Source organism: Anomaloglossus baeobatrachus, chromosome 2 (genome assembly GCF_048569485.1).
Source record: "Anomaloglossus baeobatrachus isolate aAnoBae1 chromosome 2, aAnoBae1.hap1, whole genome shotgun sequence".
In the NCBI taxonomy this organism is placed as follows: Eukaryota; Metazoa; Chordata; class Amphibia; order Anura; family Aromobatidae; genus Anomaloglossus; species Anomaloglossus baeobatrachus.
The window spans coordinates 552,428,443-552,444,187 of record NC_134354.1 but is presented as its reverse complement, the minus strand read 5'-3'; the positions used below and the strand labels follow the sequence as shown (position 1 = coordinate 552,444,187).

Below are 15,745 nucleotides of genomic sequence, written 5' to 3'. Positions count from 1 at the left end.
CTAAATTCCCTATCAATATGTCTTTGGAGAGTGGGAACAACCAAGAGTACCCAAATGAAGCCCACCGAAAAAACAGGGAGAACATATTAACTATTTGTAGATGTTGTTCCTGGTGGGATTTAAACCCAGGACCGCAGCACTGCAAGGCCTTAATGCTAACCACTTAGCGACCATGTAGACTACTACTTTTTAGTGTATAACAAAATCCCAAAACATTATTCTGCATACAGCAACGATACACAAATAGAAGAGCTGTAGATTATACATCAAAGGAAGTTATTACCTACAACATTATCTAAAAGAAATACTCTTTCCTCATAAAAGGGTGCAAGGGTTTGTCCTTTATTGTAAACTAATGCCCATTTACTTGCAGGTTTCCAGGGAAAGAACACTAAAAGTAAATCCTTTCTGTAATGATGGTCACAATCTAGAGGTTTTCCGGGGAGAAATAATAAAAACACAACATGTATTGCAGTATTGTGAAAAGCTGAACATTTGTATTCAGGGGACTTGTCGCTTTATAGCTTCTCCAATGTCTGCTCTTCAACATTTGTTAGGATCAGAAATACGGTTTCTATTGAAGATGATGAATTTCCTTGATTGCTACCGCATGCATTTTTATGTTATAATTAGAAAGTGTTAGGTATTCAGGCATTTATCGGAGGCAGTTAAGCCAACCAGCTGTTTAAACATGATACGGCATCTGTAATATGGTACTCAGTCAGCATAAACATAAAAAAATATCCCCAGCCTCAATACAAAAATACAGCGGCCAAAGATTCCACATTAACCAACTCCAATCCCTTTAAACAGTCAACATACGTGATATACATGAGGCAGTTAAGACTTTATTCAGCAAACTGATGTATTTACACTGTGGAAAAGCTGATTGGGTTGCATCAATGTAGTTAAAAACAATGGTGTACTGACAATACTGAACTAGGTATACTTTAAGAGGAATCCGTTTACTATCTGTATCCTTACCTGTACCGGGACATCAAGTGCAAGTGGAACAGCGTCATGGAGGACACTGGTTTTACAATACAGTACAAAGTACCAACAATACTGTGGCAATTTACGGATGCGAACAGTCAAAGCTTTGTAAAAGACCAGGCCTAACCTTTTTTTTGTGTGAAAATATACCATGGGGGGGGGGGGGGTGTTAAATCCTTATCAGACCATGGAAAGCCAGTTTAAGGGGAGCCTAGTCCATCTTCATGAACATGGTCAGAAAAATTATGGAAAAACTAATAATCTGATAAGGATTTAACTAAAATTTCATTGTTATCCCTATATATAAAAAAATGAAACATACATTATGGAATTGAGAGCACAGCCCCTTTGAGAAATGATATTTGATATTCCAGACTTAAAAAAAAAAAAAAAGGAAAAAAAAAAAAAAAGACACTTCAACATGAAGCTACCATACATAGTCTTAGTTTCGTTAGGACAATGTTTGTATGCTAAGATCAATCTTGGCTTTTTAATGAGAAAGATAATTTCGGCCTTGACTTTCCCTTGCCCAGTATCATTTTTTGCTCTTCCTTTTGCTGCCGCTGTCTCTCCTGTTCGAGTTTCATCCTTTCCTCATGTATTTTCCTTTGTTCTTCAACAATTTTCAATTGCTCCTCAGCCTAAAAGGTAGAGAAAAATAAAAAATTCATTATTAGCCTATAGCAGTGCAGACAACAGCGCTCAGCTATTTTCGGCATGATGAATGCGGTGGAGGCAGAGCATGGGCCCCGCCGCTCCATTTAGAATTGGGCTGTGCCATGCTCAAGGTCTTAGAAGCTGGAAGAAGCGTGGAATGATCTTTGCTGCTGTGGATAAACCGAAGGTCCAGTCCATGAAGTGGAAGAAAAGGTGCTTTATTTCCACGTTTTGGAGTGAAACCCCACTCCTTCCGAAGAGGCACTGAATTCGGTACCTGCTCTGAAGGAGTCTGCTTCCACTCCAAAACGTGGAAATAAAGCACCTTAGGTTTATCCACAGCAGTGAAGATTGTTCCACGCTTCTTCCAGCTTTGGTTACCACCAGCCTTAAAGGGAACCTGTCACCACTTTTGTTACATTCTAACATGCTGTATATAAGAGCCCAGGCCGCTGTTAGAACATAAAAAACACTTTATAATACTTACCTAACAGTTGCTCGGTTGACCAGATTGGAGCCTCCATTCTCCGGTGCCGCCTCTTTCGGCCATCTTCTTCCTCCTTCTGAAGCCTGTGTGCATGACACGTCTACGTCATACACACTCACCGGTCCTGCACAGGTGCATTACAATACTATGATCTGCCCTGCTCAGGGCAGATCAAGATGCGCCTGCTCAGGACCTGAATGCCGGCAAGTGTGGATGACGTCAGACGCGTCATGCACCGCGGCTAGAGAAGGAGAACAAAGATGGCCAAAAGAGGTGGCGCCGGCACCGGAGACGCCCATATGGCCAATCGCGCGACTGTTAGGTTAAGTATTAAAGAATTTATGTTCTCACAGCAACCTGGGCTCTTATATACAGCATGTTAGCATACTGTATACAAAAACCCGGTGGTGGTGGCTGCAGCTTATAAAGCAAAAAAGTGGTGACAGGTTCCCTTTAATGCTCATGGACCATTGCTTCTATACTGGTTGTGTGTCACACAAACACATAAAAAGATGAGCAGCTAGCTTTCTCTTTCCCCTTTTGTTTTATTGGACCCTATTGTGCTGTTTCTCCAAAGTATTGTATATTCGCAAGGTCTAGGGAATGCAGGAGACCCCAGTGGTCAGCATATTATCCCTTATTTTATGAATACAGGATAATTTGTGTGTTTATGGGAATTACTCAAAAAATAAAAAAGAAAAAAAAAAGAAAGAGGACAGAATTACTTGGTTGGTAGGCAATGCTCAGTAATGGACAACTCCTATAAGTGCATAACTTACCAATTTGGCTTGAGCGTCAGCAATTTTACGGTTATTCTCTTCAAGTATTCGCTCCAGTTCCTCACGTTTTGCCCTTTCTTCTTCCTATAGGGAGGATACAGTAAAATGTTAGAGCTTTGCAGGAGTCAAGCGCACGTCTTATTCTAATTTGCCTCACCTCCATCGGGACTTAAGGGGCAGCGCTAGAGCCGCCATGTTTTCCGTTACAACATCAAACAGTGCAGTCACTACACATATTTCTAGCACTAGGTTCAGCTCAACCCTCCCAATCCAGACAATCCAATAAACCCTCCCTAACCTGTCCTAGCCATTAAATGGTATCTTTATTATAGCCAGACATATCAACAAGGACAACTACAAAACTGGGTAATGCACATGAAATTATAAAGGAAAACGGAAATATAAAGATAAAGGGAATAGTGGTTCTCACCAATAACGTATACCTACGGATTCTTTACCTATACTCCTTTAATCAGCATTAAAAGTTGAATATTTACTGTCTTGTCCAGTGTCCTGCAGAGTGTGCTCCTCAGCTGCCATACGCGCCAGCTTCCTCTTTAAAATGATTTGTACTGTTAGCTTGGCAACACCTGCCATCAGCAGCTCAACCAATTTTAAGAAACATACAAGGAAGGCTGAGCTGAGGAATGCAGATGTTTATTGTAAGAGGGAACAAAAATATGTAATTCATCATTCCTAAGGCAAACAATTCAGAACAAACATACAGTTTATAGTTAGTCAAATACAATCCGCTGCCGAGGATCTGGGGAAAGTGTCAAATGCAGAGCGGTGCCAGTTTAAAGGTGCAATCCATCTTATGTGCAATAAAAAAAAAAATTAAATTTAGTAGCTTCTTTTAAAGTTAATGCATAGATTTCCATTGTGAATATGGCTGCACATTTCCAAGAATGCAACAGCTAATATTTCCATTGCACCTTTAAATGTGTTAGATATTAAACGTGTGGATATCAGACATTGTGTGTAAAGGCACACAGACTTCAGAAGCGTACGCAAAACGGAAAAGGGCAGCAAACGTAAAAAAAATATATACTAAAAGCGTACCAAATAATAACAAAAAACATGTTATAGAGAATTAGGACAAGTAACAGGCTACTGCCTATTGTTTTTAGGGCTGCAGAGAAGTGATAGTTACTGCAGTGACATGTCTTGTCCCTAATACACAGGGGACCTGGGAGAGAAGACGGCCATTCTTTAGGATACATGTGCACGCTGCATCTTTTGGGGTTCACAAACTGCACCTTGTCAGAGAGCCTGGAAATGTCACAAAAAATGCTTGTAATTGTAGGTGCGTTTTTGCTGCGTTTTCGGTGCGTTTTTGTGACAAATGTTGACAAATACACAGGAAGAATTAAGGCTACATGCGCACACTGCTTTTTTTGCTGCGTTTTTGGCTGCAGTTTGTCAGAATTTTCTGACATCTGACTTCCCAGCAAAGTCTATGAGAAGTCAGATTTGCTATGTGCACATTGCAGTTTGTCAAAAGTTTGTGACAAAAAAAATGCAGCATGTTCATTCTTCCTGCGTTTTTGTCAACATTTGTCACAAAAACGCAGCAAAAACGCATGTTGTGAAAAACGCACCGAAAACGCAGCAAAAAGGCACCTACAATTACAAGCATTTTTTGTGACATTTCCAAGCTCTCTCTGACAAGGTGCAGTTTTGGCTGCAGTTTGAGAACACAAAAAGATGCAGCGTGCGCATGTAGCCTAACACGCTGCATTTTTTTTGTCAAACTTTTGACAAATAAAACACCGACAAACTGCATTGTGCGCAGCAAATCTGACTTCTCATAGACTTTGCTGGGAAGTCAACTGTTAGAAAGTTCTGACAACAAAACTGCAGCCAAAAACGCAGCGTGCGCATGTAGCCTAAACCTTCAGTCACCCTGAACAGGAGCTAGGCTTACAAATGACAACCATGGATGAGAATCATAGTCCAAGCCAACAGTTCCCTGCCTTGGTGTTTCTGTGCCAAATTTGGACCATGTCTGTGACATTAGTCAATGTGTATAGAGAGTCCAGTGCCATAACAATGCCCATTAGACGCTAGTCCAGAGAACGGGCACACACTGCTCACTTCACTTTATTGGAAGGCACTCAAATACATTGGGGCTAGACATGACTACGTCCAGTCCTCAGCCTTCGGGACGCGCTAGACCTGACTTTATATATACAATAGATCATCTATGTCAGGTCACCATTGACTTACTTCTTATAAGAAGTATCAATTAAACACTACAGGGTGACCATGTTGGCAGTGCCAGGCCTTTCTTCACAGTCTTTATAAAATAGGGTCTTTCTAAGCTTTACAAGTCATCAAGGCTTTCACATTAGTCAAAGACAAGAAAATGATATATATTGGACTTCAGTTACAAGTCGCATTTCATTGGGTTTTCCCAAAAGGATTCAGATTAAGCTTTAGCCATGCAAAATGAAATACTGCTGCTACTTCTGACCCAGTTTAGCAGATCGTAATGGTAATGTGAGGCGCTCCTGGACGCAATCAGCGCATCCGTTGGAAAATACATTCAGGCACACTGGGCACTGGTAGGGGTAAGTAGGGTATGTGCTGACAGGTGGAAGCCAGAACTAGGCACGTAGGGAAATGTCGCCTTGGGAGATGGAAACCACAGCGGCCAGATGTAAACAAAGACGGTAAGAAGGCAAGGTATTAACACACGGCGTATCTACGATAGATAGCAAATAAAGGCTGATTGAGATGAACATTTTGGTTGTGGACAAGCCCTTTAATTTCCTGTGTCTAGAGTACAAAGAATAAATATATATGTTATACGTGTGGTTCTGCGCTGTAAAATGAACCACTGAATTACTAGAAGAAGTTTACGTTACTGAAACCAGGCTGCAATGCACAAAAAAACAATAGCATTCAGTAGCCCATTACTGCCTCACATATACATTGTCTACTGCTGGTCCACCTGTTGAAAAGCGACAGATTGAAACGTATATGAAGGCAGCTCGATTCCTTCTAGAAAGTCTATGAGGAGAAAAGGGTGTATGACTAGTTACTCAACGTGTATTAGTGATGATCTGGACAGACAGGGAGAAAACAATGGTTATTTTGTGGGTAGTAAGCTCAGTAAAAAGGTTAGTGATAAATGAAAACACCACCACCCTTGATGCAGGAGAGAAGATGTACATCACTGGGCAAATCTCAGCCCTTAGTGTTTAACCCGCTCTGTAGCACCTTAGCTGGGAATAGCTAGTTTTTGTTGTCTTTTTTTTGTTTGCTTTTTTATTTTGAAACTTGGAGGATTAAAAGTATAAAAGACTACAGCCATGGCAAAAGTTTCACGTGCATCGCCAACAACTTTCAAAAACCCGAATGGCACCTTTGAGGAACCAAAGCAAATAGTTAACATACTGCAGTCCTCTCCATGCCAAAAAGGTAAAAACAGAAGAGTTTAGATGCTCCGATACATCCAAGTAATGGACCAAGAATGCAGAAACAACAACTATGCACTACAAGAAAATAAAAAGAAAGTGAGAAAGTTTTGCCATGGACTGTCACTACTTTCCAAACGACCGAGCGTTACCTCTCTGGCTTTTTGTGCAGAAAGCTCGGCCTGCCTCTGTCGCTCGAGTTCTTCGAGCAACTGCTTTTCCATGATGCGTTTAGCTTCCTCGACCCGTCGAAGAACCTCACGTTCAATTTCATCTTTCCTTTTCTCTAACTCTTCTTCCACGCGTTTGGCAACCAACTCTTCCACCCGTCGGGCCGTTTCCTCCTCTATAAGTTTTTCTTCAATTTCTTGCTGCCTACTGGAGTAGATAAAAGGCGAAGTTAATTTAATAACCCCACACTGAATGTATGTGCTTGCCGTTTATTCACACCTTGTAGTCTTAATTATATGCATTACAAAATAAACATTGTAAATGGTTCGCTCCTCCTATACTTGGGCACATGCCATTACTGAAACTGGGACGAAGGGGAGCTTTGCCTGATTATAAACACAGTCATCAGCTCTCCTCACAGTGTTGTGAGCTTTGCTGAAGTGTTAGTAATCACTAGTGATGAGCAAGCACTACCGTACTTGGGTGCTCTGTACTCGTAACAAGCACTTGGACAAGCGGGAAAATTGCTCAAATTCCCCACTAACTTCCATTATACTTAGTACATAAGTCGCACCCAGTCTGCTGGTTACGAGCACAGAGCATGGTAGTGCTCGCTCATCACTAGTAACCACATCCGCTCTTCTCCACAGCTCACTAAAGCCTGCTTAACACGTAGCAATGTGTCGTGTGATCGAATTTGCGATCGCACCCGCCCCCATCGTTTGTGCGGCATGGGCAATTTGTTGCCCGTGTCGCACAAAGTAGTAAACCCTTGTCAGACATACCATCCTAACGACCTCGCTGTGGGCGGTGAACATCCACTTCCTGAAGGGGGAGGGACGTTTGGCGTCACAGCGACGTCACACAGCGGCTGGCCAACAGAAGCGGAGGGGCGGAGATGAGCGGGATGTAAACATCATGCCCACGTCCTCCCTTCAGCATTGCCAACGGCCGCAGGTAAGCTGCAGTTCATCGTTCCCGGGGTGTCACACGGAGCGATGTGTGCTGCCTCGGGAACAATGAACAACAGGACGTGCGATTTTTGGAAAATGAGCGACGTGTCAGCAATGAAAAAGAAGGTATTTCCGCTCGTTCATAGCGGTCACACGCTACGATATCACTAACGATGCCGGTTGTGCGTCACTTACGACGTGACCCCGCCGACATCTCGTTAGATATATCGTAGCGTGTAAAGCCCGCTTAAGAAGATCAGTTTCAGCAGACTGTCATTATACATTACAGGTCTCACAATGAGAAGCCAGCTCTAAGCTATTGTGGGGCGCGCTTTTCCTCCCAGACATTGCTGACTACTTATGAATGGTCATACAGGGGAAGAAGTTCATATCCTCCACGCCCAAGGAAGAGTCTCTGGAAAAACTGATCAGTTGACAAATCTTAAGAGCTCATTCACACATCTCTGGAATAAGAAATCAGAAACGTAGATATCATGGGGTCATTTTATTTAGCTTTCTATGATCTGCTTGCCCAAATAGACTGATTAGGAGAGTTGATCCTTTGAACAGATTCTCTAAATACTAGGTTAAAATTAATTTTTAATCATGTAGAGAAGAGATTGACACCACAGGCGTGTCAATGAATTGTATACCATTCTGTGGTTAAGAACCATTAATTGCATTTTATCACAAATACTGTTTTAGCCCCAGATCATATATTGTCACAAGGAAAAATGGCAAAAAAAAGGCCCCATAAGGTAACCTAAATTCTCCTGAACAGGGCAATGCCTCACATGTGACTGTACAGTACTGTTTAGCCACACGGCAGCAGCTGTGGCTTACATTTTTTTTATACTAGACTAGGCTTATTTTTTTGCAGGAAGAGTTGACATTTTAATGGTACCGTTTTTGGGCACATACCATTTTTTGATCGCTTTCTATTCCAATTTTTATTGTAGGCAGCACAAAAACCAGCAACTCAGAATTTAGGCTACATGCGCACGCTGCATCTTTTTGTGTTCACAAACTGCAGCCAAAACTGCACCTTGTCAGAGAGAGCCTGGGAATGTCACAAAAAATGCTTGTAATTGTAGGTGCGTTTGTGCTGCGTTTTTCACATGCGTTTTTGCTGCGTTTTTGTGACAAAAGACAAAACCGCAGGAAGAATGAACATGCTGCCTTTTTTTGTCACAAACTTTTGATAAATAAAACGCTGACAAACTGCAATGTGAGCATAGAAAATCTGACTTCTCATAGACTTTGCTGGGAAGTCAAATGTCAGAAAGTTCTGACAACAAAACTGCACCAAAAACGCAGCAAAAAACGCAGCGTGCGCATGTAGCCTTAGTTTTTTTATGCCCATTGGCGTGTGGTAAAAGACCGCTCTACTCTTTGGGTCAGTAGGATTACAGCAATATCAGATTTATATTGTTTTTCTATGTTTTGTACAATAAATATTTTAAAACAAAAAAAAAAAAAAAAGAGTTCTTGCATCGCGATATTCGGAGACCTATAACTTTTTTCTGCTTTTGGCAGCTTGTTTTTTTGTGGGACAAGATGTTTCCATTAATACCATATTTATTTACATTTGTCTTTTGATCACATTTTCACTTTTTGTTAGTCAGTTTTAGAAAAATCATGCTTTATGCCTTTTTTGATGATGGTCACTGAAGGGAGTTAAATAGTGACGGTTTTAGAAGCCAAATTTGTTCAAACACTGACAAATGTGTACTTTTTATATAAATCTAGATATTTATTGGCATCTTTTCATTTTCTTTATTTTGTTTTTTTTGCAAAATTTTATTTAATTAGTCCCTCTATGGGAGATTACTTTTCATTACTCTCGATTGCTGATATAATGCTTTGTAATGTCCCAACTTGCTAATGTATTACACCTGTGACAGAAGCCGGATGGCCTTTTAGACCCTGCTCTTGGCAAGGTCTAAGGGTATGTGCGCACGTTGCTTTTTACCTGCTTTTTACCTGCTTTTTCTTCTGCGCTGTTTAATGCCAAAATGGATGTGTTCTTCTATTCAAGCAAAGTCTATGGGAATTTGGGTTTCTTGTTCACACTATGTTGTTCAAAATGCTGCCTTTTTGTGGCAGAACTTTGGTCAAAAACTCAGCTTTGCAGTGCAAAACCCAAATGGCAAAAACAATTGACATGTTGCTTCTTTGAAAAGCTGAGTTTTTGACCAAAGTTCTGCCACAAAAAGGCAGCATTTTGAACAACATAGTGTGAACAAGAAACCCAAATTCCCAAAGACTTTGCTTGAATAGAAGAACACATCCATTTTGGCATTAAACAGCGCAGAAGAAAAAGCAGCAAAAAAGCAGGTAAAAAGCAGGTAAAAAGCATCGTGCGCACATACCCTAACAGGCTTGCCGTAGCTAGCTGAATCGGATGTTGTCATGATGACCTTGGGATGCCATGGCAATGTATGGACCCTTGTGATAACGTTACGGGGGCACCAATCAAATGAGAGAGGGAGTTCCCTCCCTCTCCCAACCTCCTAAATATTGCGATTGATATGGATTGCGGCATTTAGGGAATTAAAAGGGAACCTGTCACCCTGTAAGAGTCGGCATTGAGGGCCTGCGCAGGCGCACTTTGATCTGACCTGCTGAGGGCAGATCGAAGTATTGTAGTGCGCCTGCGCAGGACCTCAATGACGGCGTGTGTGTATGATGTAGATGCGTCATGCCCCGCGGCTTCAGAATAAGGAAGACCAACATGGCCGAAAGGGGAGGCGCCGGTCCCAAAGAACGACGCCACCCATACGACCTTCTAGGTGAGTAGTATAAAGTGTTTTTTATGTTATACCTAGCGGCCTGGGCTCTTATATACAGCATTTTAGAATGCTGTATATAAGCGCCCAGTGGTGGTGGCCGCAGCTTATAGGGCAAAAAAACTGGTGACAGGTTCTCTTTAAACAGCCCAGAGCAGTACAGGCATGGCTCCTGGCTGTGAGAAGAGGGGCTTGGCTGTCACATAAGCCGAGCTCCTGGCGGCGATCTCGTGTGCATGCGCAATCATCAGGACGTACCCGTTCGTGCAAGTTAATGAAGGAGTTACATAGTTTTCACTGGGAGTGTGTATTTTTGCCTCCTGTAGGACACTGACCAATCATAAGCAGGCAGTAACTTACAAGAGCATAAGGATCTGCAATATCAGCATCACAGGTCCTGCCAGCCAGAAGGGGCAACCATAAATAAGCACAGATATATATTACACAGCACAGACATGTGGCAAATCTAATGAACTCTGGAGAAAAATACTGAGCTTTGGGTGCTACTGCTTTAAGTTGAGAGTGAGGAGAGTGTTAGGATTGAGGTTAGGGGAGTGCAGCTGCACAAAATGGATCTGGTGGGATGTGGGTTAAAACCAACTTAATGTTAAAGGAGATATTAAAAGTATTATATATTAAACACCAAACAATCTTTATGAGACATAAAACCTACTTCTGGTAACCAAGTTAAGCGCCACTCACATCAGCGGTATTTTGCCGCAGGGCCGGATCTGGTACCAATGCGTTTTAGCTCAATTTACCTCCAATGGAGTTGCGGTGGGATGCAGTCACATGCGGTTGCGTGCGACGCACGCAACAGCATTAGACCGCATCCTGGATTGAGCTGAAACGCATTTGTGCCGGATATGGCCCTGCGGCAAAATACCGCTGATGTGAGCACAGCCTTAGCTGCAATATACTGTATACACTAGGATGGCAGGCAGTGTGCCATGTGCAGTGACCCTGGACCTCAATGAAAATTAGAAAAAAAATAAATAAAATACTATTAAATATCTAAAATAAAGACGAGATAATGGCTAAAAAAAAAAAAAAATTCAGACAAAACGAACATTGCAACAATCAAAATGTCAGATAGTAGGGAGTGGCTGGTGGGACTCTTCTTGCAACAGAAAGGCTTCCCCTCAGCCACACCTAGTGTAATATGAAGTGCTGGGATAATCACATGACCGGAGCTGTCCAATCCCTGTTACTATGCTGTGTCTAGCCTTTTATCCCTTCACGTTTTCCTGCCCATTTACTATTTTGACTCCTCTTTATGATGGTCTGATTTCATTGTATAATTTGGCTCTTTAGACTTTTTAATAGTACTTTTATTTTGGCTAATTATCAAGGATGTCAGAGGTCACTGGCACTGAGTGCACTTCCTACCATTCTAGGGTCTATATTGCAACTATTGACTAGGTTTAATTATGCCCGATGAAGCCGAACCATCTTTAACCCCTTCACGACCTTTGACGGATCTATCCGTCATGGCGTGTGTGAGGTTAAGACCCGCCCCCTGCAGGTTGCTGCGGTCGGCGCACATATCAGCTGTTTTTAACAGCTGACATGTGTGCCTGCATGTTCAGAGTGGAATCGCATTCCACCCGGAACATTTAACTCCTTACATCTCACTGCCAAAGTCTGCCAGTGAGATGTACCGTATTTTTCGGACTATAAGACGCACCCTTGTTTTAGAGGAGGAAAAAATAGAAAAAAATAAAATTAAAAGTAAAAGAATGTGGTCATGACACACTGTTATTTTACTGCTGTCAGTGTTACTGAGGTAATAATATCCCCAAATTCTGTCCTCATATCCTCCTTTCTGGGTACCTTGTATATGTGGCCCCCATCGTGGAATATGTATGTTCCCCATCATTGTGTGTGTGATCCTCCAATCTAGATTGTGTGTGTGTGTGTGTCTGTGTGTATATAATGTGTGTGTGTCTGTGTGTATATAGTTATATAATGTGTGTGTGTGTGCGTGTGTGTATGTGTGTGTAAAGATATACATATATGTATGTATATGTGTATATGTATATGATCCAACCCCATCCAGGTGTACAGTAATGCCTTTATACTATATTATTTATTGCCTTACTTTTACTGATGTGCTGCTCATCAATGCTTCAGTTTGGTCCTGGCATTACAAAGTCTCACATATCTGAAGGACCTGCAGTGATGTAATGAGGAGGCCGGGCTCTGTGCTGTTCTGTGCAGCTCTGGTCCACCCCTCTGCATTACATCACTGTAGGTCCTTGTCAGCTACGGGAGACTGTTTCTAGTGTAAAGGCAGCAGGAGTAAAGTGAAAGTAATTTGAGCCCTCAGCACAGAGACTGCGGCTGTGCTGTGAAGGTATGCCGTGCTCTGACCTGGATACTCCAGTGATCTGCACAACATCCTCCCGGCCATACAGGAGTGCAGCAGCACCCTGCTCCTGCCTCCTTCACAGCGGACACAGTCTCCCCAGCCGCTGCAGGAAGCCGGGGGCTGGAGCTCCCACGTGTGACCGCTGTTTACATTACACAAGTATTCATTAGCTGCTCCTCACCCCCGCTGACTGCAGAGAGAGGTGAGCGGGGAGCAGCTAATGAATATTCACTGACTTTAAGCAGCGGGTACACGTGGTTTCTCCAGCAGCCGGCATCCTACAGCACCGACCCCCCCTGCCTCCTGTCATCCCACTGTATAGCGCTGACTCTCCACAGCTCCCTACCCCGCAGCTTCAGACCATAAGACGCACCCCACACTTTCCTCCCAAATTTGGAGGAAAAAAAGTGCGTCTTATGGTCCGAAAAATACGGTATATGCGCGCGGCCATGATTTTTACTTACCGCCGCCCCACTGGAAGTCACGTGCGCCATCACGTGACTTTCGGTGGTTGCCATGGTAGCACAGGGTTATGTGATGACGCCTGTAGCCAACATGAATTACTTCCTCTCAATGCCGGAATACAGCCGGCACTGAAAGTACAGCACCGTATCTGCAGTTCTCATCTCTGTAGCTGAGATCTGCAGATAGCGATCAGCAATATGATGGCTCTGCACTATAGCCCCCTAGGGGGACTAGTAAAATAATAATAAAAAAAAAAAGTTTAAAAAAATAAAAAAAAAAAACCTAAAAGTTCAAATCACCCCCCTTTCGCCCCATTGAAAATTAAAGGGTTAAAAAAAATAAAAAAACAAAAAATACACACATTTGGTATCGCCGCGTTCAGAAATGCCCGATCAAAAGATAAAATCAATTAATCTGATCAGTAAACGGCGTAGCGGCAAAAAAATTCCAAACGCCAAAATTACGTTTTTTGGTCACCGCAAATTTTGCGCAAAATGCAATAACAGGCGATCAGAATGTAGCATCTGCGCAAAAATGATACCATTAAAAATGTCAGCTCGAGTCGCAAAAAATAAGCCGTCACTGAGCCATAGATCCCAAAAAATGAGAACGCTACGGGTTTCAGAAAATGGCGTAAAACGTGCGCCACTTTTATTGGACAAACTTGTGTGGTTTTTTTTTTAACCCTTTAGATTCAAGTAAACCTATACATGTTTGGTGTCTACAAACTCGCACCGACCTCAGGCATCATACCCACACATCAGTTTTACCATATAGTGAACACCATGAATAAAACATCCCAAAAACTATTGTGCCATCACACTTTTTTTGCAGTTTTTTCACACTTGGAATTTTTTTGCTGTTTTCCAGTACACTAGATGGTAAAACTTATGGTTTCATTTAAAAGTACAACTCGTTTTGCAAAAAACAAGCCCTCATATGGCAAGATTGACGGAAAAATAAAGTTACGGCTCTCGGAAGAAGGGGAGCAAAAAACAAAAACGCAAAAACGGAAAGTGCCCAGGGGCTGAAGGGGTTAAAAAGTGTTGCATGGACTTTCTACCGCCAACATGCCAGTTTTTTCAAGTTGTATCTTTAAGATACTCATGTAACCCCCATCCTGCCAGATCCACTTTGTATTCCATCTGGATTTCCCCAACGCTCAGTATTTTTCTCCAGACTATGTCAGTAAAAGTAACATATGATTAGTTCAGAACTAGCTGGACCATAAATGTTCCTCTTCGGATCAGGATTATACAGCTATTCTAAGGCCATGTGCGCAAAAAACGCAGTAACAATTGACATGCTGCAGACATTTCTACACCAAAATCTGTAAATAAAAAATAAGCAACATGCGCACAGCACTTCAGACATCTCAGACTTTGCCGCCTTCAAGATAGGCATGTAGATTTTAGTGCAAATTTGTAAAAATAAAACCAAAATAAAAAAAAAAGCATAAAACGCACCATGTGCACATGGCCTTACATTGATTTTGAAAGTACATCAGCCTCATTAGATCTAAGATAACTAATAATAAATATAGTTTAGAATGTTTAACACTAGAACTACTGAGGTACTTATTTTGACTACTTTGCACCATGTATTTCTATAAAGGTGTCACGAGTCCAGTAGTTCTAGTGTTAAACTGGTGACAACAGTTTTTTAAAAAAACCCATATGTATTTACTGCTTGCTCATGTGTCCTGGTTCTGCTGGGGCAGGTCGCACGACCAAAGATCACGTCACATCACAAGTGACTGGGGATGCCTGTGATCTCTAGATTGCAGAGACAAGCTAGTCACAATCCAAGTACAATGTGACCCCAATCTGCGCTGCGATATAGAAATGTTAGTTCTCGTTAGCTGTGAGAGCTGTGCCCCCGGAGCCTTTGATCCCTCATGGACATTCTCTCAGTTTGGCCAGTGTCATACATCCAAGGCCCGTCCAGCAGATCTCCTGATAGGCTGCCTAGGAGGCAGTTGGCTCTAGCTAGGAGGCTTGGCTGTCAAAGTTTCATGGATGTGTGAACCTGGCCTCTCTCCAGTTTATTAACTGGCACTATGGCCTCGATGCGTCACTGGCGCACTGCCATAACAGAGCGTGCTTACAGTGCCGAGAGGAACCTGGAACCTATCTGGCGACTCAGAGCCAGCACCTCCCAGGAGAAATTAAGTTCACTTTCTCTCTGCAGCCGCCAGCCATGCACCTTTCTAACTTTAACCTGCAGATTAACTATCTGCAGGTTAATACCGCTATCCAGTGACAGATTCCCTTTAGCGGTGTGTATGCTAGAATTCTGGGGTAAAACTCGATAAAGCTCTCCGCTTAATATTTATTCTTTTCAACATACCTTGCTTTAGAAATATACTGCAGTCCATAACTGAAGTACATACATGCCAGTTAAGAGGTGTGACCAATTCATTAAGTGGTGTGCACAGCTTAGGGAATCAGGCGCTTTGTACTCCAGAGAGCCTATCCATTAAAGGGAACCAGTCACCAGATTTGTCCCTTATAAGCTGCGACTACCACCAGTGAGCCCTTACATACAGTATTCTAGAATGCTTTACACAAATGCCCACGCCGTTCTATATCACGTAAAAAAGACCTTTATTACACGCACCCAGGAGGGCAGTTCGATCTGATGGGTGTCGCTTCTCAC

General features: G+C 42.4%; 1 protein-coding gene across 1 annotated transcript in view; it reads right to left on the bottom strand.

The window, feature by feature from the left end:
• Positions 1-321: 321 nt before the first annotated feature.
• Positions 322-15,745, bottom strand: part of ARGLU1 (arginine and glutamate rich 1) — a 31,391-nt gene continuing 15,967 nt past the window's right edge. Inside the window, exons 2-4 of the mRNA XM_075336681.1 lie at positions 6,491-6,716; positions 2,917-3,000; positions 322-1,634 (exon numbers count right to left, since the gene is read on the bottom strand). Of these exons, the coding sequence (XP_075192796.1) occupies positions 1,470-1,634; positions 2,917-3,000; positions 6,491-6,716 (475 nt within the window). The 3' untranslated portion in view covers positions 322-1,469. The remainder of the gene's footprint in view (positions 1,635-2,916; positions 3,001-6,490; positions 6,717-15,745) is intronic.